The sequence below is a fragment of the Micropterus salmoides genome, unplaced genomic scaffold (assembly GCF_014851395.1).
Source record: "Micropterus salmoides isolate LMB-PRFRI ecotype aquatic unplaced genomic scaffold, ASM1485139v1 Ms_hic_scaffold_6, whole genome shotgun sequence".
NCBI lineage: Eukaryota > Metazoa > Chordata > Actinopteri > Centrarchiformes > Centrarchidae > Micropterus > Micropterus salmoides.
Genome location: NW_024044348.1, coordinates 35,366,622 through 35,392,537, shown reverse-complemented (window position 1 = coordinate 35,392,537; position 25,916 = coordinate 35,366,622). Strand labels below are relative to the sequence as shown.

General features: G+C 38.3%; 2 protein-coding genes across 2 annotated transcripts; both read left to right on the top strand.

Moving 5' to 3' along the window:
- The first annotated feature begins 1,243 nt into the window (after positions 1-1,243).
- Positions 1,244-12,972, top strand: LOC119889688 (adhesion G-protein coupled receptor G2-like). The gene is made up of 14 exons (XM_038700474.1): positions 1,244-1,353; positions 2,102-2,283; positions 4,126-4,198; positions 4,471-4,612; positions 5,117-5,236; positions 7,548-7,670; positions 7,804-7,849; positions 7,993-8,087; positions 8,479-8,594; positions 8,928-9,196; positions 9,315-9,411; positions 9,764-9,893; positions 10,662-10,818; positions 12,555-12,972. The coding sequence occupies exons 1-14, from the start codon at positions 1,346-1,348 to the stop codon at positions 12,644-12,646; spliced, it is 1,650 nt and encodes a 549-aa protein (XP_038556402.1). The 5' UTR covers positions 1,244-1,345; the 3' UTR covers positions 12,647-12,972.
- Positions 12,973-15,171: 2,199 nt separating this feature from the next.
- On the top strand, positions 15,172-25,754 carry LOC119890808 (adhesion G-protein coupled receptor G5-like). The gene is made up of 14 exons (XM_038702227.1): positions 15,172-15,249; positions 15,422-15,494; positions 16,173-16,391; positions 17,612-17,780; positions 19,111-19,270; positions 19,457-19,579; positions 19,765-19,893; positions 20,377-20,416; positions 20,863-20,963; positions 21,207-21,322; positions 23,101-23,369; positions 23,837-23,942; positions 24,988-25,316; positions 25,453-25,754. The coding sequence occupies exons 2-14, from the start codon at positions 15,443-15,445 to the stop codon at positions 25,563-25,565; spliced, it is 1,926 nt and encodes a 641-aa protein (XP_038558155.1). The 5' UTR covers positions 15,172-15,249; positions 15,422-15,442; the 3' UTR covers positions 25,566-25,754.
- Positions 25,755-25,916: the final 162 nt, after the last annotated feature.

The following is a 25,916-nucleotide window of genomic DNA, read 5'->3' as shown; positions in this document are numbered from 1 at the left end:
TTTTAATTTCAGAAATCTGGTCACCTTATTATACAGTCTATGGTAAACACTAACACACCTCCAGTGCTCTGAGCTCTTAGTAGGGGCAGAGCTAATCTGACCAGTGGTTGCACAGCTAACTGAGCTACTAACAGCAGCTAGTTAGCTGTTAACTAGGCCTAACTTCAGCAACAAGTAAAGCTGTCTGTGCATCAGGAAACTCTGTAATTCACAGAGTTGAGGTAGAGCAGCCGGGGGACATCAGAAAGAATATATTTTCTCCATATACACATGCTTCAGCAGCTCATTTTGAGAACTCTTTTCATTGGACGCTAAATGAATACAACAAGTGCAAAATGAGTCATCAAGATCTTAAAATTATTTTTCACATTTTCTTAAATGTCATCAAGAAAACAATGTTTTTTGTCATTGATGGCTGAGATACTGCCATAGTGGTGACATAGTGAAAACCATATCATATAAAAACATTTAAACATGGATTTTGGGAATGGGAGATTTTGTTATTCCATGTTTCTCTAAATATACACTGAGCAGAAAACACATCATTGATACTTCACTTTTGCCTATTTGCATTGAAGTAATCCAAAAGTAACTAAAAGTAATCAGATTATATTACTTTTATTTTGTGGTACTTGGATTATATTACTGATTACATTTTTAAATAAGTAATTAGTCATTGTACCGGATTACATTTTGAAAGTAACCCTCCCAACCCAAGGTTGACTATAATGTCAAACACTTCTCTAGATGTAGGGGGATCAAAATTACACAATGTGGGGAAGCAACCAATAATTGAATCAACTGGACATCATCTGTACAAACTATTTTTTCAGCAAGATTTCTAACATTGGCAAAGAAGTTGTTAAAGCCATTCGCTATATGAGAAGGGTTGGTAAGAGAAATACTATCATTAAGAAAATTAGATGATATTCATTGATGATGTTCCACATGGATTTTATGTTGCTAAGAGGCTCTTATATAAATTACTTATATATATATATATATATATATATATAAATAGTAATTTTTAACCAGGCACTTTACTAATTTCCACCTTGTCGCCGTTGGTGCTCCTTCTCCCGAAAATTAATTCCAGAGTTCTGACTACAGAAAAGCTGATGATAATAATGATAATACATTTTTTGTTACATTGGAAACTCTAAATGTCAGTTAGTTTTAGCTTTCTGTCTGTTGCTTCCTCTTTTTATCTTACGGCATCATTTACATGTTTTTCAACTTCCTATGCAGCTCCTTGTTTTCAGCAGGTTCCTCACTTGCTTTGGTCCTGGTGTCACATCAGCTGTATTCTCTTCAGACAAATTCATTTCTACAGGGACTGAGCAACATGAAAAGGTAGGCTATGTTTTGATTGTTTTTAGGTCAGAACCACCTAATTTTGCTATCAATATTGATGCTGATATTAGGCCTGTGGAATGTCTATTTATTATTTAACCAAATGTATGGAAATGTCACAGTCCTGGTCTCAGTCGGTGTTCTTATCTTAGTTCTTGTGTAGTCAGGCTTCTGTGTCAGTTCTTTGTCTTGGTTCTTAGATGTGTTTAGTAGTTTCTTACCGTTTTGAGTCACATGTATTCTGTGTTTTGTTTTACTCACCTTGGTCCGTTGGTGGTTGTTCTGGTTTATGTCCACTAGTTGGCCTGTCTTGTCTTGTGTCGTTCCCTGCATGTTCCCTCCCTCTTCCTGTGGACATTTGGATTTCCGTCTATGGATTTAGTTTTGTGTTTTCTGACTTTCCCTGTTTGGACTTTGTTTTACACATTTGGATTGTCAGTTTGGATTACTTGTTTTATTTGGACTTGTTTGAACTCTGCCACTCCCAGTAGTGTAGAAGTTTTTTGTTAATAAACCTCTAGAACTGTTTCTGCTCTGCTCCTGTATCTTACGTTTGGGTCCTCAACCCGTGCACACTCTGTAAACCCTGACATGAAATTACTTGTTATACATTTTTGTACAAGCTGTACACTCAAAAAGTTGTCACATGAAAAGATATAATCAAATATTTACAAAAAAGTGAGTGGTGTACTCACGTTTGTGAGATAATGTATGTAGCATACTTTTTTCATTACTTTTAACTTCACAGGATGACGTGGTGGCTACGCTGTTTGCTGGTCCAGTCTTTGGTGTCTCCTTTTATCACAAATAACACAAACAGTACTGAACTTACACGCAGGCATTTTGATACAACCCCAGCGGTGCAAGACAAGACCGACGTGCGGAGGTGTTGCAAGTCAGACCAGATGTCCAACGGGCACGGCCAAAATCGTAAGTGGATAGCAGCACAGAGACTGGAAAATGTTAAAAACAGTAGGTTGACAAAATAATATCAGCAACAACAGTAACACCAAGAAGCCGATTGGCATTAAATTTCATGTCCAAGTTTCATGTTAATCAAAGAGACCCATGTGGAGATTTGACATCACTTCCTGTTTAATTGCAAACTACAAGAAGTTCTTACTTTATAACATTTTTTGGATTATCAAAATTATTCTAATAACTTTTGACCATGACTTGATTTTTACAGCATCCCCTTGAGGTCAGAGAGTGTAAGTATATGTACCTGACTAGTGGGTGAAATTTTCCAAGATTAATGCTGCACAAACACTTTTTAGCAAAGAAAACTAAGAAAGTGTTCAATAGGAAAACTTTGACTTCCTATGATCTCAACACCCCCATCGTTGACAAGTCGGACTTGGTGACCCGGGGATATGAACCCTGAAACTTCAGATCCCTAGAGTAGGTGACTTAGTGACTGAGCTACTGGTAAAAGGCTGTTTCCTCACACTTTCTCGTAAGTTGAGGCAGTGACATCACGTGCCAGATATTTTAGTCAGTTTAAACTTAAAACGCTTGCAACAGTCAAAATGGTGTTAGTAAAATTATTCAAGTCAATTATTTTGGTAGAATTTGATCCAACGCTGAGGAAAAAAGAAAATGTTGTGCATACTGTACTGCAAGTTATGGCAAGATACTGAATACCACTGCAGACTCACCGTTTGACCGATCTGAAAACCCTTTGAAACACTGGATATCAGATGTCTAGAGAATGTCTGTGTTGATTTTGGTAGTGTATGGAGAAAGACTTGTGGAGATATAGATGTTAACTGAATTAACATAAAACATACATAAAAATATACAGTGTCTGACTTCGGAACTGACCATAGGTTGCAGTGAGGCAAACATTAGTCACAAATCAGTGGATGTGCTGAAAAAGTATAGCTCTCTAGGACGTACGGTTGGTTTTGATTAGATTTTTCAAACTTTGGAATGAGAAATGCCTAGAAATTTACATTTTCTGTAATGAACCATACCCACTTTCAGCAATCATTAGCAAATTTTATGCATCAACTGATGATCGTACAAACTGAATTTTATACAAATCCAAATGGCAAATTAAGAGGTATAAACATTTTGCATGGTGCCCCCTAGTGGAAGAATATCCCAGGACTGCTCAGCGAAGGTCGGACCGATCATCTGAATGGATACTTCAACTTTGTTTACAATAGTTAATGAATTTGATTTATAAGCATTTATTTAAAATTGTACATAATGATACAAAAGTGACATTTATGAAAAAAATAACGGATTGACAAATCAAAATTATTTGAATAACTTTTAATCAGTGACGTTGATATATGATCCTGCCAAAGTTTCAGGTCAATTGGCCAAGCGGTGTAGGGCGAGTTCGCAAAAATAGGTTTTTGAGAAGAAGTTGGACTCTAAACAAAGCTGTTTGTTGATTGTTATAGCACCGCAATATAAGTGCTGTTTTCATCCAGCAGTTTTTGCTGCAGAAACACTTTTAGTGGAGAAAAAGAAGAAAAAAGAAAGAAAGAAGAAGAAGAATGAGAACAAAAACAATAGGGTTCCAGCCGCTTCGCTGCTTAGATTCCACAAAATCTGACCAATTACAACAGGCATTTACAATTACCCCTAATAAAAGGGTCAAGCCAGTGCCAGAATCACAGTAGAAACTGTAATATGTTAATGAGAAGAACAAATGGTGAGATCCTTTACTAAATGTTTTTTTGTTTATGTGCTATGTACTTGTGTATATATTGAATATCAACAAATCATTCATCATTAATGATGAATTGCATGTTACAGATTCCAGATGTTGTATGGATGAGGTCAACAACATTTTCAACAATCAAAAAGATAAAGATAAAGACACTATCGGGTAAACATTTTAATTCAATGTCAAATTATTAATTATAAATGACTGATAACTGCTGGGACTTTTATGTTTAGCATGTAGCATATTAGCATCTGTGTTTGTGTAATTCGACATATCATAGTGAAAACTAGGGCACTATGAAGAATTTGCTGAGGGCGGAGGTTGAAATCAGATTTAAGGTTAATTCATTCTGTGGTCCAGAATAAATAATAGGTTCTTAGGAAAACAATTGTTAATCAGTATAATGCATGGTTTAATTTGTGCTTTTCCACAAGAGCCGTGAAACGCTTACAACAAGTTCTAGAGGAAACAGAGGTGAATGAGACTACGTCCATTTCTGCCAGCCATTTTGTGGCCCTCCTGCACAAACCCCAGAGACCCTTCAGAGGCCTCAACATATATGCTAGTGAGAGTAAGGTATGGATATATTTAATCTGAATTAGAGTTTATAGTCACAATAACATTTGTTACTTGCTGGTAGATTTCTATCCTTTCTAGCATCTTGGTTGTATTGATGGCTGCAATGTCCAGAATGACTGTGTTGAGTATGTCTGAATTACCCATCCAAAAGGATGGCATTACATTATGTGTGTTTTTTAATGGTAATTACTAGATCCCTCAAAGGAAAAATGCTCTTCTCTGCTTTGACCCTCCACAGGAACGTCAGTGTCAGCTGCAGAACATTACTCCAGATTGGTAGCGACTGATCTCAAAGTTATTTTAGCAAGCAGAATGTTCCAGCTCAGGCCTTCTGAATAAACATTAACCTGTGTTCAGTCAGCCTTGTTTGCAAATGTAAATTATTTCACTGTTGTTGATGTTAGATAGAAATCTAGCTGAGAGGATTGCATTATTCTGTTGCAGGTATTATTTACATGTAACACTTCTCTTGCTGTATTTGGCTCTGTTCCTCTGATATAGGCAATGTTAGACAAGACTTTCACCAACAGCACAGTGAGCGTTCAACTGCCGGGAGAGTTGAATGTTGGATGGAACAACACGATTGTGTTCTGCATGATTACCTCACCTGAAACTAATTGGGTCAGAGACTATACTTTTTTATGTAAAATGATATATATATATATAGCACATTTAAATTGAAAACTTAAACTAAAAGACCACTCTTGGTTTTGCATGTTTTAGACCAATTAGACCATTTTTTGTTTTAATGAAACAATTTTATTCACTAGCTTGATTAGAGAGATAGGCCTAGTCTCTGAGCCTTTGACCTCCCATTCAAAATGTTCTAGAAATGCTCCTGAGTCTGACCACTAGAACATAGCTTAGCACTGTACAATTAAAGTAATCAGATTATTTATTTATTTTAAGTGAAAACCAAGGAACTAAAATGGTCATAGTGCTTTTCACAGCTATTCGACCTGCAGTTTTTCCCCATGGCTGGGGGCGTTGGGTGAAATTCTGATAATTGGGTTGAACAGGTGTTTGTTAGAAAGATACCTGGTCTCATGATACATGGTCTCACTAATCAAGCTAGTGTTTAAATGTTATCACAAAAACACAACAAATTTATTTATTATTATTTTATTATGATATTTTAAAATATTTATTCAATTATTTCCTGAATATTTGGCAGCCATTGGTTTCTATTCATTTCAACGTTACTGTTAATATCAACTTGCAGAGACTCGTTTACTGTGTTGTGTATTTGTGTTTTGGTTTTGGAGTTTAGTATTTAGTAGCAGTTTTGCCATTACATTTTAATGGGCCCTATCTTGCACCTCTTAGATGGTCAGGCAAATTGTTGGCGCATCGCTATCTTGAGGCAGCAGAGAGCCACTGCACCACGGACCAATAAAAAAACAGTCTAAAGTCAACAACGGCGCATTGCTCCGATAAAAAAATAAAAAAAAATTCTATGCGCATTTACGCACGAGGCACAGCAGCGTAACTTAATTGATTACTAAAATCTCCTGACATGCTGACAGGATCGGTCAGGATCTAATGCTACTTCATGTTCTGTGTTATTCTACACAATCAAAGGGTCTCACACACAGTCCAGGTTCATACATTGAAGCTGCCTGGAGTAAAGCAGTCGTCCTACTGATCAATCATGAGCTCAATCAGAGTTTCTAAATTATTTCAGAATCTAAAAGTTGAATTCTCTGTCCTCTAGAGTTTTCCTCTGTCTGTCCTGTCATGTTTATAAATAGTTTTTTGTTGTTGTTGTTTCGCTGCTCAAATACCCCACGATATTTGTTGGGACTTTATTGCGCACATGGAACCGTTTAAAATGACTGACAGCAGCCTCTCTAAATCAAAGAAAACATACATAAAATAACATAAAATAAAGAAACGGAAAAGGGGGGAGGGTTCATCATAGTTTATATTAACGCAGCGCAGTGAGGTTCCAGACGTTTCATAGGAAACAGTGTCTGTCTGGAGTTCTGACACTTCACTGATAAACCACAGAGCTGCAGAGCAACAGGGTTCGTGATCAGAGATGGTTTTTATATCACGTCCACATTTTTTGTCCATATCCCCTTCTCTGCCGCGAGTCTGTCATTCAATCAGTCAATTGATGGGTCTTTTTTTATAGTGGGCCATTCATCCGCAATTATAATGCGCAATGCGCAAAGATGCAAGCGCACCTGGCTTTAAAAGGGAATGGGAGATGACACTCTGGTGACACTCCGCCGTCGAACTAGCAAAATTGCAGTTGGACACGCCCCAAACGCAACTGCTTGTGTTACTTGTGTTAACCACAGGAGGACAGTGTCGAGAAGTTTTTTAGTGCCTCACTGTCTGTTCTGTATTTGGAAAAGTGAATAGACACCTGGCACTACTTTTTGTTAGTTAACACAATGGTCAGTATACCTGTCAGTACCTGAAGTGACAAGGCTGAGGAGTGATACCTGCATGATTGAACTGGCACCTGAACAGTAACGACGTTAAACAGTATCTCCTGGTTTAACTCATTTATAGCTGTTAATGTCAGTGAAACACTGTCAAAAAGTGAAGTTTGTTCAAATGTTCAGCAGTCACACATGCAGAACTCTTTCACAAAAGAGGAAGAGATTTCCATTTCTGACTAAATATAATACCTCAAATGCAGTTGGTGCAGCAAGACAGGTTTTTAGGAACAACAACTCTTCTCAATTAGAAGAGCTCTTCCCCATTGCTTTCTGGGGTAACATGCTTTATAAGTTTATAACAGTTCTTAAGAAGGACAGAAATGTAAATAACTGATAACATTAAACAGTGTAACAGGATCTCTGGGTGGCTTTCTTCTTTAAACACTGTAAAGTTACTTCAGGATAGTGATCACATTTTACACAATAACTGTCTTGGGTAAACTGTCAAACTAATTGATTGACTGTATGTTGTACTGTAGACCACATGGGGAGCCTCAGATCTGTATGAGGGCAGACTGGTTGGACTGAGTGTGCGCGGCAAGAACATTACAGGACTACAGGAGCGCGTCAACATCACCATGACTCTTACTATGGGCATAAATGTAACTACATCTTTATTCCACAAATCATTTACCACTACTTTAAACTTGTATTATTTACCCGACAAAACTCAGGTAAAATCATAATACATATCATATAAACCTAATTTAATCCTGCTACATTGTTGTGTGGCAGGAGACCCAAAAACCCACTTGTGAGTTCTTCAATTTTACAACAAGTGGTGAGTAACTAGTCATCACATCTGTCACTATGTCTTTAAGATGATTAGTTGGGTTCAACAGTGAGTTGATGTAATTAAAAATCGACACAATAATTAGTGTAATGGATCTGTCTGTCTGTACGTCTGTTTGTTTGACTTACCAGACTTCAGCAGTAATGGCTGTCTTACCCTTTGGGAACGTGATGAAAGTCAAATCACCTGCTCCTGTGACCACCTCACATACTTTGGTGTGCTCCTGGTAAATGTATATTGAATTATAGAGAGACAATAACAACAAGAAAGTGATCAGTTTATTGAGAATATTCAGTAGAAGAGTTTCTGAAATGGTTGTGTGCTGCTTTGTTTAATATGTTAGCATCCATAAAGAAATAATAGGAAATGTTTATCGTAAAATACAGTACAATTATTATCAGCACTGAAGCTGTGAAGAGTGGAGCTAAATTTTAAACTACATTATATGAATTTGGTAACTTTAATTAACTATGCACCCTAATTGTTCATACGTGTATATTTTGTAAATCCTAATCTGCTTCAACAGTAATTATACAGTATTTAGTGTAGCAAATAAATACAATGAGGTAAAACCACAGCATTTCCTGTAAAATGTAATCTTTGTACCTTCTCCACAGGTAGATGCTATCCTCCCTCCTACTGACCTGAAGATTCTGACACTCATCACTCAGATTGGCTGTAGTCTTTCTCTTTTTGCCCTGGTCATCACTGTTCTGCTCTTCATCTCGAACAGGTAATTTATTCATTTACACGCTCCGGTATGCAGTACCGGCACCTCAACATTTTACTCTTTGGTGTACCGGGACATTATCTTGCATTTTTTAAAGTTTTTGTTAAAAAAGTTCTGAAAAACAGCCACAAGAAATGGTAAATAACAAATGAAACAATGCACAATAAGAAAACATGCAATGCAATTGAAATATAGAAGAAACAAATGTGCATTGTCCAAAAACTGATTAAAGCCGATTACTGCAGTACCGGCACCTATTGTTTTCCACTTCAAGCACTGCTGGTGACATACGTACTAGGAACCCTCACCACAGATCAGTTCTCCTCTGTCTGACAGAAAGATCAGAGCAGATGTCTCTATGAGGGTCCACATCAACCTCACCATTGCCCTGATTCTCCTCAACCTGCACTTCCTCCCAAGTCAGTCGGTGGCAGCACAGTCCTCCTCTGGGCTTTGCATTTACATGGCCCTTGCTCTTCACTATTCCCTGCTGGCCACTTTCAGCTGGATGGGCCTGGAAGGGTTCCACATCTACCTTCTCCTTGTCAGAGTCTTCAACATCTATGTCAGGAGATACTTGCTCAAACTCAGCTTGGTGGGATGGGGTGAGTAGAGTCGCCATGGCCATGGAACTACAAGTTGCTAGCATCAGTCATCAAACTTTGGAGTAATTGAACCCTTTAAGTTAAAGGTTCAGATATTTGATAAATCCTTGTGTTCCAGGTATCCCTGCAGTCATCGTGTCCCTGGTGGTGATCATAGACAGAGGCACATATGGACGTGTCTTTCTGGACTTGTCTAACTCCAACAGCAATGCAATGTAAGGATGAAGCAGGAACACATCTGTAATCTAGACTAATAATTAACTTAGTGCTTTTGCATGTGCATTAGAGTTTCTGTGTATTTGAAAGTTTTTGGAAGTGGTACACAAACCCCACTCACAGTAATGACAGTTATCATAAATGATAAGAAGGAATATCTGGGATGTTCTGATATATTCGATTTTATAAGTTTTCATCTATTTCTGTTTTATAAGTTGATACACTGAATATCTTCCAGCTCTCGCAATACTTTTACTGTCTAAAGCTGAATTCCCATTTTGATAACCAAACTCATATTTGATTTTACAGAGAATGAGATTAAATCCTGATCTATACCACCTCTCTTTTTAGATGCTATATAGTCAATAACACAGTGAAGATGGTGACTACAGTGGGAGTGTTCTGCTTGGTGTTCGCCTTTAACATAATCATGTTAGGGGTGACAGTCCGACGTGTGGTGAGCTTCCGCCAGCGCAAAGAGGTTCGGATCCATGTGCACTCTCTGTATTCTACTCTTTTTTGTTTTTAAGTCTGGTGATATTCAACTGTATATACATATATAAAAATCCAACTCTATGTGTATGTGTATATATGTGTATATATATGTATATATATACACACACAGTGAATATATGTGTGTGTGTCTGTGACCTACAACATGCTGTGACAAAAACTACAGTGGCCAGCTGTTTTAGAAATTTTCTTATTGTAAAGTTTAACTACATATCTGCAGCCCATTTGCCAATATTTGCGTCTTCCGTAGAAACAAATGGGCTTGAGTGCCACAGACATGGTAGGGAAGTGGGAAAGTATCGATAGACTGGCCGACTAACACGTTGTTTGTTTTGGTCCTTTCATTGGATTTGTTGACAATTAAATAATTGTATATTTACACTTGTATTTTTTTATCTTCGTCTGATATTTAAATGACTCCTGTCTGGTAAATGCGTTTAATATTTAGTCATTCAAATCATAGCTGTGTCCTTTAAATGTAGAGTTTGGAGAGTAAGTAAAGTCTTATAGAAGGCACTAGAAATGATGACAACATATTGTGTAAGACTCCTGAGAGAACCATTTTAAACAAATTGAAGAAGATAAATCTACTGCAACTCAGGAGCTGTTTTCAAGACTACAGTGTTGTCCTCAAAAGCAGTTTTGGAGTTTGCTGACTACCTACATTTCATTATTTCTAACTGTTGTGATTGTCTATGACCTGCTACTGTGTCGTTTTACATCTTTTGCAAGTCAGTTTGGGCAGAGTGACAGTGACAGAGCCAAGCGGGACATCTGTACCCTGCTGGGAGTCACCATTCTGCTTGGCATTACCTGGGGCCTGGTCTTCTTCTCATTTGGCTACCTGACCATTCCTGGCCTCTACGTCTTCTGCATCCTGAACTCACTGCAAGGTCTGCACAACCTCCACATGTTCAGCTCTATCCTGCAGTGATGTTACTGTAAATATGACGGGAAGGGTTGTGTATTTTTATATAGATATAAATACACTCACCAGACACTTTATTACATACACCTGTTCAATTGCTTGCTAACAAATAGCTAATCAGCCAATCACAGGGCAGCAACTCAAAGCATTTAGACATGTAGACGTGGTCAAGACAACTTGCTGAAGTTCAAACAGAGAATCAGAATGGGGTAGAAAGAGGATTTAAGCGACTTTGAACGTGGCTGGTCTGAGTATTTCAGAAACTGGTGATCTACGCACAACCACCTCTGGGCTTTACAGAGAATGGTCCGAAAAAGAGAAAATATCCAGTGAGCAGCAGTTGTGTGGACGAAAATGCCTTGTTGATGTCAGAGGTCAGAGGAGAATGGGCCGACTGGTTCGAGATGACAGAAAGGCAACAGTAACTCAAATAACCAATCGTTATAACTAAGGTATGCATAATACCATCTCTGAACGCACAACACGGCGTAAAAAACATGAAAGCATGGATCCATCCTGCCTTGTATCAACAGTTCAGGCTGGTGGTGGTGTAATGGTGTGGGGGATATTTTCGTTGCAGACTTTGGGCCCCTTAGTTCCAACTGAGCATCGTTTAAACACAACAGCCTACCTGAGTGTTGCTGACCATGTCCATCCCTTCATGACCACAGTGTACCATCTTCTGATGGCCACTTCCAGCCAAGATAATGCACCATGTCACAAAGGTCAAATCATCTCAATCTGGTTTCTTGAACATAACAATGAGTTATGAGTGAGCACAGATCCCACTAGAGGACTTCGGGCCCCCGTGCCACCTTCATGGAGTCTGTTTCTAGTTTGGACAGAAACATGCACACCAGTAGCACCAGTGGAGGTAAATTTATAGGACTCTGGCAGTGCTCCTCCTGTGCCTCCTTGCACAAAGAAGCAGATACTGGTCCTGCAACTGGGTTGATGCCACTTTATGGAACTGTCCTGTCTTTGTTGTGTAACGGCCAGTGTCCTGGTATCTCCTCCATGCTCTTGAGACTGTGCTGGGAGACAAAGCAAACCTTGCGACACCATGTAAGGACTACCTCACAGTACTAATAGTGACAAAGAGACCAGCAAAACACAAAACTAGAGAACAACCAGTCAGGAAGACTGAGGAGACAGCCATTGTCTGTAGCCACTACCTGCAAAACCATTCTCTTTTGGGGGGTGATCTTGCTGTTTCCTTTCCAGTGCAGCTGTTGTCACTTTTATGTGCACCAAATCACTTGCTTATGCTCTTTATTGGACCTATTGATATCTGTGAACATTCACTGACATGATGTTTTACTGTGATGATTAAGTGTTCCCTTATTTTTTTGAGCAATGGATAGGCCTATATACTGTATATAAATGAATGGGGAACTTCACAGGCTTTGGTTGCATATTTCAGCTGTGGCCATTGCAAAGTTAATTGTCTTGGTTTAACACTTGATGTGGAGAAATGTATCAGGGTACGGTCAGGATGGTGCACAATGGTGTGTGACTATTAAAAGCAGTAACAAACTATGAGACTTCCATCATCCAGAATAAATGGTGCATAATACATACTTTTTTGTTCAGTGTTGGCCTAACATATCATTTATCAGTGGCATTTGCATGATTAACATGATCCCAGTTGTCTGTACTCTCTCTAACACTCTTCCTGTGTCTTTCTCTGCTTTGACTCAGGTTTCTTCATCTTCCTGTGGTTTTTGATGTCTTTGAAAAAGACTGGAAACTCTGCTAAGACGAGCAGTGAAACACCTAGCACCAACAACTAAACCTAAACCCGACATACGAAGACATATTTCTTTTGTGTCTGTGTATATTGGGAGGATTCATTATTTCATAATCATTATTTTGATGTTTTTGTATAACACTATTATTTCTGCTTTACATTATGTTGTTTTCATGTGCAACAATATCGCTTAGAAGCAAATATGCTTGCTAGCGCTAACTACTGTAGGTAACATTTATGTTAAATGTGAAATATTTTAACAACTCACAGTTTTAGTGCTATTTCTAAAGTTTTCCCAATCCCAATGCCCTGGTGTTTATTTTAGTCCTTTCATTGGATTTGTTGACAATAAAATAATCTAGATCATCACTGGTTGTATTCTTTATCTTTAAATGATATTTAAAGGATTTTTGTCTGGTAAATGTGTTTAATATTCAAGTTAAAGTATTCATTCAAGTCATAGTTGCATCATTCACACGTAGGGTTTGTAAGTGGATGTCTTATATAAAGCACTCAAAATGGTGATGACACATTGTGTAAGACTCCAGAGAGCACAATTTAAAATTGATTGAAGAAGATCAATCAAGGTTTTTGGTGTTCGCTGACAACTTACATTTCATGATCTCTAACTGGTGTGTTTCTGATTGTCTATGACCTGCTACTGTGTCGTTTTACATCTTTTGCAAGTCAGTTTGGGCAGAGTGACAGTGACAGAGCCAAGCGGGACATCTGTACCCTGCTGGGAGTCACCATTCTGCTTGGCATTACCTGGGGCCTGGTCGTCAGCTCTATCCCGAATCCTGTAGTGATGTTACTGTAAATATGATAGGAAGTGTTGTATGAGTCAAATATATTGTATATATCTATCAGTATATAAATGACTGGGGTACTTCATGGGCATTGGTTGCATATTTGTGTTCGTTGCAAAGTTTATTGTTGATTGGTTTGACATGAATGAGGAGAAATGTATTAGGGTGTGTTCAGGATGGGGAAAAATACTGTTTATTCCTTCTCTTACTTGGATAAGAACAGGAACTGTAATGCTTTGTCCATGCCAGACCACACAGGCCACCTTGGGAATCCCCCACATTTTTAACCATGACACATGTTGAGAATTTGTATTCCTGTTGCAAACTAACATGAGTACTCAAATGTGAAATGGTGAATAAGAATTCCATTGTCCACCATAAATGGTGCCTGATATTAAAATACAAACTTTTATGTTCAGTGTATACTGGCCGTACTATTTGTATACTGATAAACAGTGACCTGCCACAGTTAGATTATTTATCAGTGACATTTGCATGGTTAGCATGATTCCCGTTTTCTGTACTCCAACACACTTCTTATCTCTTTTTCTCCTTTGACACACATTTCTTTATCTTCCTGTGGTTTGTGATGTCTTTGAGAAAGATTGGAAATTCTGCTAAGACGAGTAGAGAAACACAGAGCACCAACAACTAAATCTAAACCGACACACCAAGACATATTTCTTGCGTCTGTGTGCATCTGTGTGTAGTGGGAAGATTTATTATTTAATTTACCATTATTACTGCTGGTTTAGATTATGATGTTTTCATGTACAACAATGTAGCAGAAAAGCAAATATGTGAGCTAATTAGCTAGTTAATAATGTAGCTGACATTAATATTAAATGTGAAATATTAACAACTCACAGTTTTAGTTCTATTTCTAGTTTGATTGTTGATCTCATGCCCTAGTCTGCTTATAAAAACTCTTCATCCATCCACTATACAAATTTTTCTACCTCACCCATCCTGTGCACACCTGTGCAAACACTGTTTTAATGTAGTGCAGTTTTTTAACCTTACTAAATCTAGTTTTTGACCAACTACTTCTCTAAAGGCTGACATGTCAACATACCTAATATAAAGAATGGCAGCTGGAAACTTTACAGTCTTCAGTGGTTTCCCAAACCATGAGGTTATTGTACACGATATCACATTTCTGTTGACAGACCTGGTTTACTGGAACATAGGAGTTTAGACTGTGACATCAGTTCTCCACATGTAAAGATGAAATAGACTCACCGATTTGCATAAAACAAACTCCTACCAGCAGATTGAACACAAGCACCTTTGTATTTTACTTTAAGCTCCAAATCATGAACTAACTCAACCAGCACGGCTCACGAGGCAGATTCATCCTCCTCACGTCCGAGGTAAGAGAACTACACTATGTCCACTTAGTATTCATGTGTTCTTTGAGTATTACACTTTGACTGTACTGTGTAATTATTTAAGTCTAAAGATCACATACAGCAATTTTTAGGAACTGGATCTAACCAGAAAAGTGGAGTTTAAAATTAATTTTATAGCTATAGATTTGGAAGAAATCTTGGTGTTGGATTTCAAATTTCCCTTTAAGGTGAGCAGGCTGTGTGAAATATTTTCCTCTGTTTGGACAATGCTCTAATTCTGACTTGAGTTTTAAATTTGTCAGGAAATTTGACCCCATATTTGTCTTGTTATTTGGGAGTGGACTAAGAGGAATAAGTCGAGAGAGAGAAAGATGGGAAAAGAAAAACTTAAGTTGTTGTGTTGTACTGATTTTTTTTTTTTTTCAGAAGAAAATCACGAGCAATTCTTGATAAACTCGTGACCTGTTATACCAGAAAACAGGAGAGTAAGTTCATATTTCATTTCCTATTACTTGTTTAGAAAAAGAAAAGGCATTTTGTTTTTATTATTGTCCATTGTTTTTTTGTCTGACTTTATAAAGGAATGTAAATGGTCTTACAGCTGAGATACACTGAACACATCTGCACTAAAATGTAACTCACTATTTTTTCCATCAGTCACATATTCAGAGGAAGACAATGGTTCCCTTACTGCTGTCACTGCTGCTGCCCGAATTGCTGGCTAACCAAGGTACGAATGTCAGTTTTAATAGGTTTTTCTTTCTTTTCTAATAAGTGGAAATAGATTATTTATTGATTTATTTATTTATAGCTATTTTTGCTATATAATTTTACTTCTCATAAACTTAATGGAACAATGTGCCTGAAAATGTAACTTTTATCTAAACAGGCAGCAGTAAAATAGCACGCAGTGGGTTATCTATCTGAATATAACAGAAATGGCCAAGAGACGGTTCTGTGCAGTTCAAAAAGGGAAAAAAAAATAGTAACAGTGCTGCATACTCCAAGTACAAATATTGCAATGACAACCGTCTGGGAGAGAAGTATCACATTCTTAGAACTGTAGTATAGTAGTAGTATAATGAATTATAAGAAAAAGTACTTGCCGAAGTATAACTTAAACCACCCATCTGTGTTTCCATTAGTTTTGTCTCATAAGCCAAAGGTTTATTGGTGCTCTCTTGAAGAATGTTCTCCCTTTATTAATGTAATTTATCTTGCTGTTGTTTGTACTACCTACCACTAAATCATGATTTTGAGTTCAACATGGTTTCCTGCTTGGAATTCAGATTTTTTCATAACAAAGGCCAACAAGTAATTTTTCACGTCATTAGGACAGAAGATCTGTGAAATACAGTGATTTGTATTTGTTTCTTGCTTCTTGCTCATCTTCTGTTTCTGTGTTCAGTTTGCCTCCAGATTTCAGACGGTGACATTCGTATTAATATGACCGGTGTTAAAATTGTTGAAGTTACGGAGTCTGATACTGTGACATGTGTTGTGGAGGGAGCTCCCTGTGTCTTTCTATGCACGTACAGTACCACGGTGTGGCTCAGTGGATCATATGGTTGCGTAGAGGCTGATGTGACACAATGTGCTGCCAAGGTTGAGTACAGCATGAAACCATGTAAGTGTACTGTTCTCAACTTCTGTCTCAAGTAGACCACTGACTCTCTGCATATATGTCTCTAAAACCAGTCAGTGCAGTCACCTAGAGCAGTCGTCCCCAACCTTTTGGTCACAGTCCTGTCAAGTGAACTGACTTTATCGATTCCCAACTCGATATTGTTACAATCATTTATTTATACTTTTTAACTGTTAAATCCTTTTAGTTAACTATTTGAAATATTTATCCATTACTCATAGCTAATCATTTTAAGTGTTCATTCATTACTATTAGCTATTTATTAAGCTGCTTGAAGCTGAGCTGAAGAGGGTGCAGCCGTTTGCAGAAAATGTGGCTTTTGGTCCTGATATAGCACATCCTAAACTCTAGCCATTTATTTCAACCATTTATCCATTACTTTTAGCCACGTGTTTAGACTTCAATGCTCACTTGCTAATTTGTGTTAAAGGAGACATATTAAGCTTTTCCACATTTTATGACTTGTCTACAATGTTACAGTGTTGGATCTTTATGTTAAACATGGCCAAAGCTTCAAATAATGAGGTTAAAGTATTTAAAAGAAATCCCTGTGAGCCAAAACTTCAGATTTCCTCCTGTTCTATACGCTCCGTTTTCAACTGCTACCAATGGCTCCATTTGACGACACATGGAGCTAGACGGAGCTGGTGTGGTGTTCCATACATGGTCATTTTCTCCGCACAGCCATGGCACAGCAACACTCAGTCTGCCTGTACCGCTCAACGACAATAGCCTGGTAACATGCTTCAGGTCTTGGCCAATCAGAAGTCAGTGGGCTTTGACAGTGGGGCCCTTTAAGAGACAGGAGCATCTACAGTTTGTTTCAGATAGAGGCTGAAATGACGCCCTACATGAAGAACCAGTATAAATATAAAATATTTATTTGAACTTTGAATCATGCAAAGCTGCCATACAGAGTCACAGAGCTACAATATAGGACTGGAAAAGCAGTATAATAGGTCTCCTTTAATGCATAATTGCAACAGGTAACACAGTGTTTAGATGTTACATCTACCTTATATAAATTTAATCAAGTCATAATTTCTGAATTTTCTACTTTGCAATCTTTCCACTTGCCGCCTGGAAACTGTACATGTAGCCTACCCCTGGGTGGGAATCACTGGCCTGTGTGGCTGAGTCATATCCTCAAACACTCTATTGTATGTCTGCATCTTAAGTGTGATTCCCCTCTCACTTCTCAGATACAACTTGCATTCTATACCTATGTAACGACACAGTCATCTTGCCACTGATTCTTTCACTGGGAAGTGGCAGCTCATATACGAAGGAAATGATACAACTCTTCCACATAAAGGATTCATGTCCAGAGCTCTTCAGTAGTAACACTGAAGTCAAGAAGGCCTTTATGAAGTAAGTGTCAGACCTGCTACAGGTACTGCTCTGTCTGCTGCTCTGTCTCTGATTGTTTTCTGTTACACCATTTTTAACCATGCAAGTGGCATGACTCTGGAGATGTCGGTGTCGGCCTGTTGGGAGTCAACCACTTTGGTCCACATCGAAATATTTCAACAACTATTGGATGGATTGGCACAAGGAGACATTCATGGTTCTCAGAGTATGAATGGAGTATGATGTAGTCCTCCAAAGCAGACACAAAAATAACACATTTAGCAGTGTCAGTAGTATTAGAGGACTACATCTAGATAAAATATTTATATGTAAAGCACAAATCACAAAATTTGGAGGAGGGGGGGGAACCAAGCGGGAAGCTTCCGGTCAGCAATCAGATTCGAACGTGGAACTCCCTGAAACCTGCATTCTATTGAACAGCCAGCAGGGGGCGACTCTTCTGGTGGCAAGAAGTAGTCCGGCTCCATTAGAAATAACAGTAAAACCATGTCTGGTGCCGCTGGTTGCAAAAACTCAACATGGTGGCGCCCTATCGGCCAAACTCGAGACTGCAGTCCACAAACCAGCGGGTGACGTCACGATGACTACGCCCATTTCTTATATACAGTGTAGAACTCCAGTAAGGCTGGCAGGGCTATGTTATTCACTTGGAACATCAGATGAACTGATTTTTTTCTCTTTAATACAGATGATGCTGAGTCATTAATAAAGTAATCATGACAAAAAAAAATTATAACCGATTGTTTGGTAGCTTTCTCAAAGCTTGGTAAAATACTATGTGGAGGATGCAAGATAATTAGGATAATATAATTGCGTGGTTAATCTATGAACCTAAGTCATATTTAAACAACTATTGCTTTGTGTTGTTGGCAAGATAAAAAAGACAGAGAAAAGAGTATGTACAAAAAGTCATGGCAATTTGGTAAAACAGCAACTCTATGTTACAATAATAATAGTGTACACATATCCTACACAAGTACAATTTTTGCAGTATAACTTGTGTCCCCTTCAAAAATGTAGCCCATTTAATGGATTGGAACATGGTCAAAGACGGCAGACCTTGAAAAAAATTCTCGGCCAGGGGCAAGTTAGATGCTAAAAAAAAAATGTTTTTCTAAAACAAAGGAATAATGTGAGAGACAGCCAAGGCATAACAATCATGGAGATATTTGTTGTGAGAATATAATTGCCTGTAGGTGAGGTAATGGTGGGTGCAACAGAGGATGAATCTGGACATTAAAACCTTCCGGCATAGCTCAAAATGAGAAAAATATGGCAATAAATATAATTAATTCTAAATAGCTAACTATACTAATTTGTCTTTCTGCAGTGTGGAAAGACAGATAATTCACAGCATTATGAGAAGAACCTCGTTCAAGACTGAAAGCTCCAAACACTACAGCCTGAGGGCCTTGTCGCTTAATGTGGTCAACATCAGTGAGGCTGACCTGACAGGAAACCACAGCAGGTTCCAGATACAAGTACCCCAGGTACATAGGCTGGGATGAAGATGGTGCTGATGAATTTAGAAGGAACAGCGATGATTGAGCTAATGTGATACTGAATATGATGATGTCTTTGTTACGACTTGACTTTTGTCAAGTCAGTCAATTTTGTTTTGAGTGCAAACCACTAACTGCCCAAGCCTTGCTCTTGTTCTTCGTATCCACTGTTAGCTGCTGCCTCAGAACAGTTCATTTGTTCCTGAGACTTGGCTGCCTGTGTATGCCCTGCACACCATCCCAAAGGAGAAGAGGATTATTGGTTTGGTCAACTACATGCAGCACAGCCACTTCCAAGTATGACCTATGACCCTATTTCTACTCTTGCTCCGTCCCTCAAATCCACATATCTGGAAAAATGTAGTCATGGTTATGAATGTTTTCATTATGGGTTTGCCATATATACAATATATACTGTACATGCACTACTATGTTATAGTGCTTTTCCTTTCATGATTGCACTGAAACTGTCTCCTCATCAGTTTGAACAGGAAGCTATCTCATCAGTGGTTATTAGGATAGAGCTACTGGAGGAACACCACCAACACCTTCACAATCTGGCAACGTCAATCAAGATGATTTTCAGAACTGATACACACAGATATTTGGATGTAAGTCTGTTTGTTAAAAAGACGCTTTAATATTATAAGAACATCAATCACCTGCAGGTCTAAGAGTAGAGAGGTCTGCACACTATTCAAATATATAAATAAGATTGATTTGACTTAATTTGACTGGATTTTGATGATGGCACATGGCAGGCACTAAATGCGTTTTTGAAATTTGGACATTGTTTTAATGCTGGTTCCTTTGGTATTTAAGTAACTTGGTTTAAGCTAAGTTTTGGTTTGAATGGGAACTGAGGTAATTTCTGTCCTGCAGCCAAGCAGCCCTGCTTTGACCGTTGTGTGTAATTCCTCACTCAGTTGTAAGAAAATCATGGTACTGAACACTTTCACTTTTAAAGGGAATGAAAAGAATTGATTTCACTAGATTTTATCGCAGTATTGTGCCACTGTTTGTTTGTTTTTTTGACTAGGCAGCTTGTCCCATTGTTAACTTCAATGTAGCTCAATATGTTTGTATTTTTACAGAATGACTCATGGTTACAGTGCCACTACTTTGATGAACGAGGTAGGTGTATATGAGTTTTTGCTTACGGCAGGAGAAACGGGCTGACTGACTATGTGATAGTCCATCTTTGTCTAAAAATTAACCATGTTTAAAATCCATTTTCAGAGTCGTGACTCTTGTGTATCAGTGTTTGTCAGTCATGAATGATCTATATAAACTTAGATTCATTTTACAGCCAAAGGGCCTTCAACAATTTAGCATCACAGATCGTGCATCTGCATGTGAAGTAACACATATGTCACAGATTCACTTTTATTATGCAGAGAGAACATATTGATTGTATGCAATGAAGAGAGGTTTTTTTGAAAATGTGAAAGTGAAATAAGGTGGCATGTTCTGCCCATTTATATACTGTAATTTTTTTTATGCCTTTTAAGTTGATTTTGCTATTTGGACAACCAGCAGAATTAAACGTGATTAAGTTAACTAAGCTGTAATGTTTCCAGACTACCTCTGGAAAACAGATGGATGTGAGACTCACTTTAACAGAACCCAAGCTGACGTCATTTGCGACTGTAACCATGCAACACCCTTCGCTGTCCTACTGGTAAGAAGACCCACTTGATTTGACTTGACCAATAACTCAAGCATTTATTCATTCAGCACCTTTCATAGAGGAAATAAAATATACATATACAGATGATAGTCATATTTCATCATCGGTATTCATGACTGGTAGAGTACTGGTGTTAACCCAGTATGAGAAATCCGTCTCTGACTTGTTCCTAGATGTTAAAAAGTTAACCTGTAAACTGCAAATAGCTACCACTGTTCCTTATCTTTTCTTCAGATGAGAGAACCAATTTCAGAAGTCCACTGGAAAATACTGTCGTACATCAGTTACCTAGGCTGCGGCCTGTCCGCCTTCTTCACTGCTTTGTCCCTTGTGATATATGTCTTCAGTCGGTAGGTGACAACAAACTCACTGAAGCACACTGGGTAGGGGTGCGACGAGACCCTTAACCCACGAGACGAGATTCAAGATTGAGTTCACAAGATTGAGACAAGATTTTAACACTATTTTTAAGAATTCTTTAAAGCTGAATTATATGAATTTTTTTTTGTATTAATCACTTTATTTCCTGCATTCTGATGATTTGTTTCTGCACCAGTTTATGGTGATTTTTCTTTAAATTTATGTAAAGAGAAACATAATTCAGGAGGGCAGGTGACAATTCAAAATCTACAGCCCAACAATAACAAAACATAAGTCAGTGCAGCTCTCAGTCATTCTGTGTTGCTTTCGGGTTTCTCCTGTAGATCAAAGTTCCTTATGTAACATCCAGCCTGCTGAGTCATGATTTAGTCTTCCCTCCTCTTCTGTGTCTTGGTTTGGGGAAGTAACCTCTTTCAATGTGGCACCTATTCACCTCAATGAGAAATTATTAAATTTTTATTCAGTTAGAAATTCCTGGCCTTTAATAGCACCTGTGTTTCAGATTTTCTGCTCATGTTCAAAACTTTCTGCACATTCAGAATCTCTCCCACATCTCTGTGTTCTCTGACATGTCTAGAAAAAAAGTCATAATATTAAAAGAATAACGCCATCATTTGATAAGAAGTCTACCTGCCCTTTACTCTGCTGTGCATTATCGGCTGGTAGTAACGTTATCCCCTTCAGACCATTTGACCGACGCAGTTTGAGACTGCATGTTGCACGTGAAACAGAAAGTAACTGTAACGCTTTTGATCAGGTGGAAATCTCACCACAAATCCGCACACGTTAACTTCAGCAGCTCTGATAAAGTGCAGAGCGGTGTGGTTGATTCATAGATGGTATATTATTGGACGAAGCCACTCCGCTGATTTGAATGTTGAGCAGTGAACCAGCAACCCAGTTATGGACCAATAAAATACTACTACAGGGCTACTTCCTGTTGGCACCAGCAGTTTCATGTCTCAATGTGTTTGTCTGACTCGGATTGTCACTGATTAATCTTCCCACCTACGAAGCACCAACGCAGCGTCACTGATGGCTGAATAATTTTTTTTAGATTGCTGAGAGCTTATAATCTAAGCAATATGGTTACATCTCTCATGTGCAACGGGGTGTCACAGGGTTTTGACGTCATTTTTGGGCCTACATGGATCCCTCCATGCAGGCTTTGGTCGGCATCACTGCCCGATCTCTAGCTTACGCCTTTGGGTTGATTACTATCTTATCAGTTATACATTTGCATTTCACTGCATGAGAAAATTAATGTGTGGCTTGATTTACAGCATGGGAAAAATGTCAATTGCGTGAGTCTCGCAAGACAGTTTTTTACCTGACGAGATATCGCGTCACAATTTAATCTTGTGCCACTAGATCTCGTCACACCCCTAATACTGGGCTACTACAGCTGGAAACTCTCTGTGTGGTCTAAACACACAGAGGCAGCTACAGGAGGCCCTGAAAATGTCTTTTCTCAGTTGGCTTCTTACACTGCACTGCACTGTACTACGCAGTTTAGATTATCTCACTTGTGAGATTCTGGGCTGTTTTAGTACAAGATACAAGCTAAAATAGAATAAAACAGTTGCATTTAAAGATGATTCAGCTTTCTTTGCATTTGTTTTTTTTCTAAGATCATGATGCTGCCGATACATATCAAGACACGCACAACCAAATGCTGTCTGATTATCAAGAAACATGTATCTTGCCTGTGTACCTGTCACTTTTTCTCCTTCTTTCCGTTCCTCAGAAACCACAGAATGGATTACTCCATCTCTATCCATGTGTCTCTGAGCGGTGCCTTGTTTCTGCTCAATACAACCTTCCTGTTGACTGAGTGGGGGGCCACGGTGAAGCCAGACTGGGTGTGTGTGTTAGTCGCAGCGCTCATGCATTACTCCTTGCTCTGCTGTTTCACCTGGATGGCCATAGAGGCACTTCACCTCTATCTGCTGCTGATAAAGGTCTTTAACACCCACTACAAACACTACCTGGTCAAACTGTCTGTTGCTGGATGGGGTGAGTGCTGCAAGAGTGCATACTTTATTTGTCACTTCCTGAGGTGGTGTATCAGTGAATCAGGGCTTCTTTTTTAGAATGGCACCAGTTTGGCACATGTTTCAGTTTTTCAGAAAGAGTAGTAGAGAAATTTATTTCAGTCAATGACAATGAGAAAGATACTAAACCAGGAGCAAGGTAGACGATGACTGGGACATCTGTATTGAATGTGAACAGATCTCTGACATTTCTGTGATGCTTTTCTTCTTATATGATTATTGAAAATTGGTGCAGGGTAATAAAATAAATGCTCTTCTGGTAATTGAATGAATTGAAGTTTTGTGCTTTTAAAACTCCATTATAGCATCAATAGAACTATCTTGATGTGACGCAATATTATGTGTGCCTGGAATATGAAAAGTCCTACAGGAGCAGGTTAACCCCTTATTAACATGATGTTAAACTCTGTCTTTATGTGTGATTCTCAGGGATACCTGGTGTTATCGTGGCAGTCTCTTTGGGAGTGAAGGACTTCAAACAGTTTTACGGAGTTGCAGAAATGACAATGGCTGATACAAACCAAACTAATGCCATGCAAGTGAAATCCTAACTACTTTTGGCAAGACAGCAGTATTTGTCCATTTTAATTTATACACTTTTTTACAGGATCATTGTGTGTGTATTTGTCTTACGGAATTTTTGCCATTTTCATACAGCTTTAGCATTTCTTCCAAGTTACTTATATTTACTTGTATGTATATTTGATTTGTATACAAGAGTATTCTGCATATAACATATCATACATAATGTATACGATAAGGACCTGATTTATATGAAATATGCTCTGTATCACATTCAAAACATGTTACATAAATATAATGTATTTGCATGAAAAAGGTCTTAAAATCATCGGTGCCATTTACACTGGGGATGCTGGGGACATGACCCCACCACTTTTTGAAATGGCTGATTTTGTCCCCATCTCTTTTTGAAAGCATTTGTTAAAAATGTAAAAAAAAAAAAAAAAAGAAAAAAAAAGAAGAAGTTTGCACCAAAGAATGAACTCATGAAATTGCTTTGAGAAGGTTTATTTACGCAATGAGAAAACCTGCAATGCAATTTAAATATAGAAGAAACAAATGTCCAAGAAATGTAACTTAAGCTTAAAAAAAGACAAGCTACTGATTACTGTTATGTTTTGTTATATTTTTATATTTATGAATTGTCACCTGCCAGCTGAATTTTTGGTATTCTTTATTTAAATAAAGGCATTTCCACCATAAATTGGAGCAGAAAATGTCTCCAGAATGCAGGTGTGTTTAATGCTCCAATTTTCTGGGGGAGGACCCCAGAGTCGCTCATATATTTCAGCATTTCATGTTACTTCAAAATAGTGTAAAAACTCTCCTCGTCTTGTTCTTGTGCATTGCCATGTCTCGTGACCCAAGTGTGTCATGACGCCCAGAATGTGAGCCCTTATGTCCCCACCACTTTTCAACACAAAGTGACACCCTTGCTTAAAATTACAATCTTGGTTATTGGCAGTAACATCAGTTTACAGTTATGAAAAACAGTAACATTCTCTGCTATGTTGATGTGAAACTATATTCTGACATTGGGTGTCCTGCCTGTCCCACAGCTGTTGGATCACAGATGACTCCTTCTTCTACTCCCTGAACCTGGTGTATTTCACCCTTATATTCATCTTCAACTCTGGCATATTGATGGCAGTGGCCTCTGGCATCTGTAAGATGAAACAAGCGCTCAGGAGCAGCTCAAAGTTTCGGGCAGAGACTGAGGGAAATACTTGGAGAGACCCCGAGAGGATCAGTGTTTCCTGCAGGAATAGCCTCACTGTGTTAGGTATTACCTGCCTGCTGGGAACCACCTGGGGACTGGCCTTCCTGGGCTCCGGATATGTCAACTACCCAATCCTTTACCTTTTCTGCATCCTCAACTCCACACAAGGTCTGCTGTCACTTCTGCATTGTGTTTGTCTCTACATTATTTTAACTTGTCAATATGAACAGGTGTTTCTATATCAAATGGGTTCAGATTCCCTTTTACCAGCATGGTTTTATAATGTATGTGTCTTTTTGTACAGGTTTCTTTATCTTCCTATGGATATGTCTGTCAGCCAAGAAGCAGAGGAAGAAAGAGATGGAGGAAAGAATGACTTCACTTCCTGTGAGGACTTCAGGAATGAAATGTGATTAGAACCTCTTTCCTGCCAGTGTAATTCACACTGGGGATGCTGGGGACATGTCCCCACCACTTTTTGAAATGGCTGATTTTGTCCCCACCGCTTTTTGAAAGCATTTGCTGAAAGTTTTCTGAAAATTAACTTGCAACAAGAATCATTAAATAACAAATAAAAATTCTTGAGAAAGCTTTACTTGCACACTATGAATGAATAAATAAAATGCAATGTAAAAAAGACACAGATCTGCTGTGTCCAAGAAAGTAACTTGGGCTAAAAAACCAGCTGATGATTAGGCTACTGCATTATATTCCATAATGTTTCTTATAAATACCATTGGAGTATCTTGTTGTCTTGTTCTTGTGACT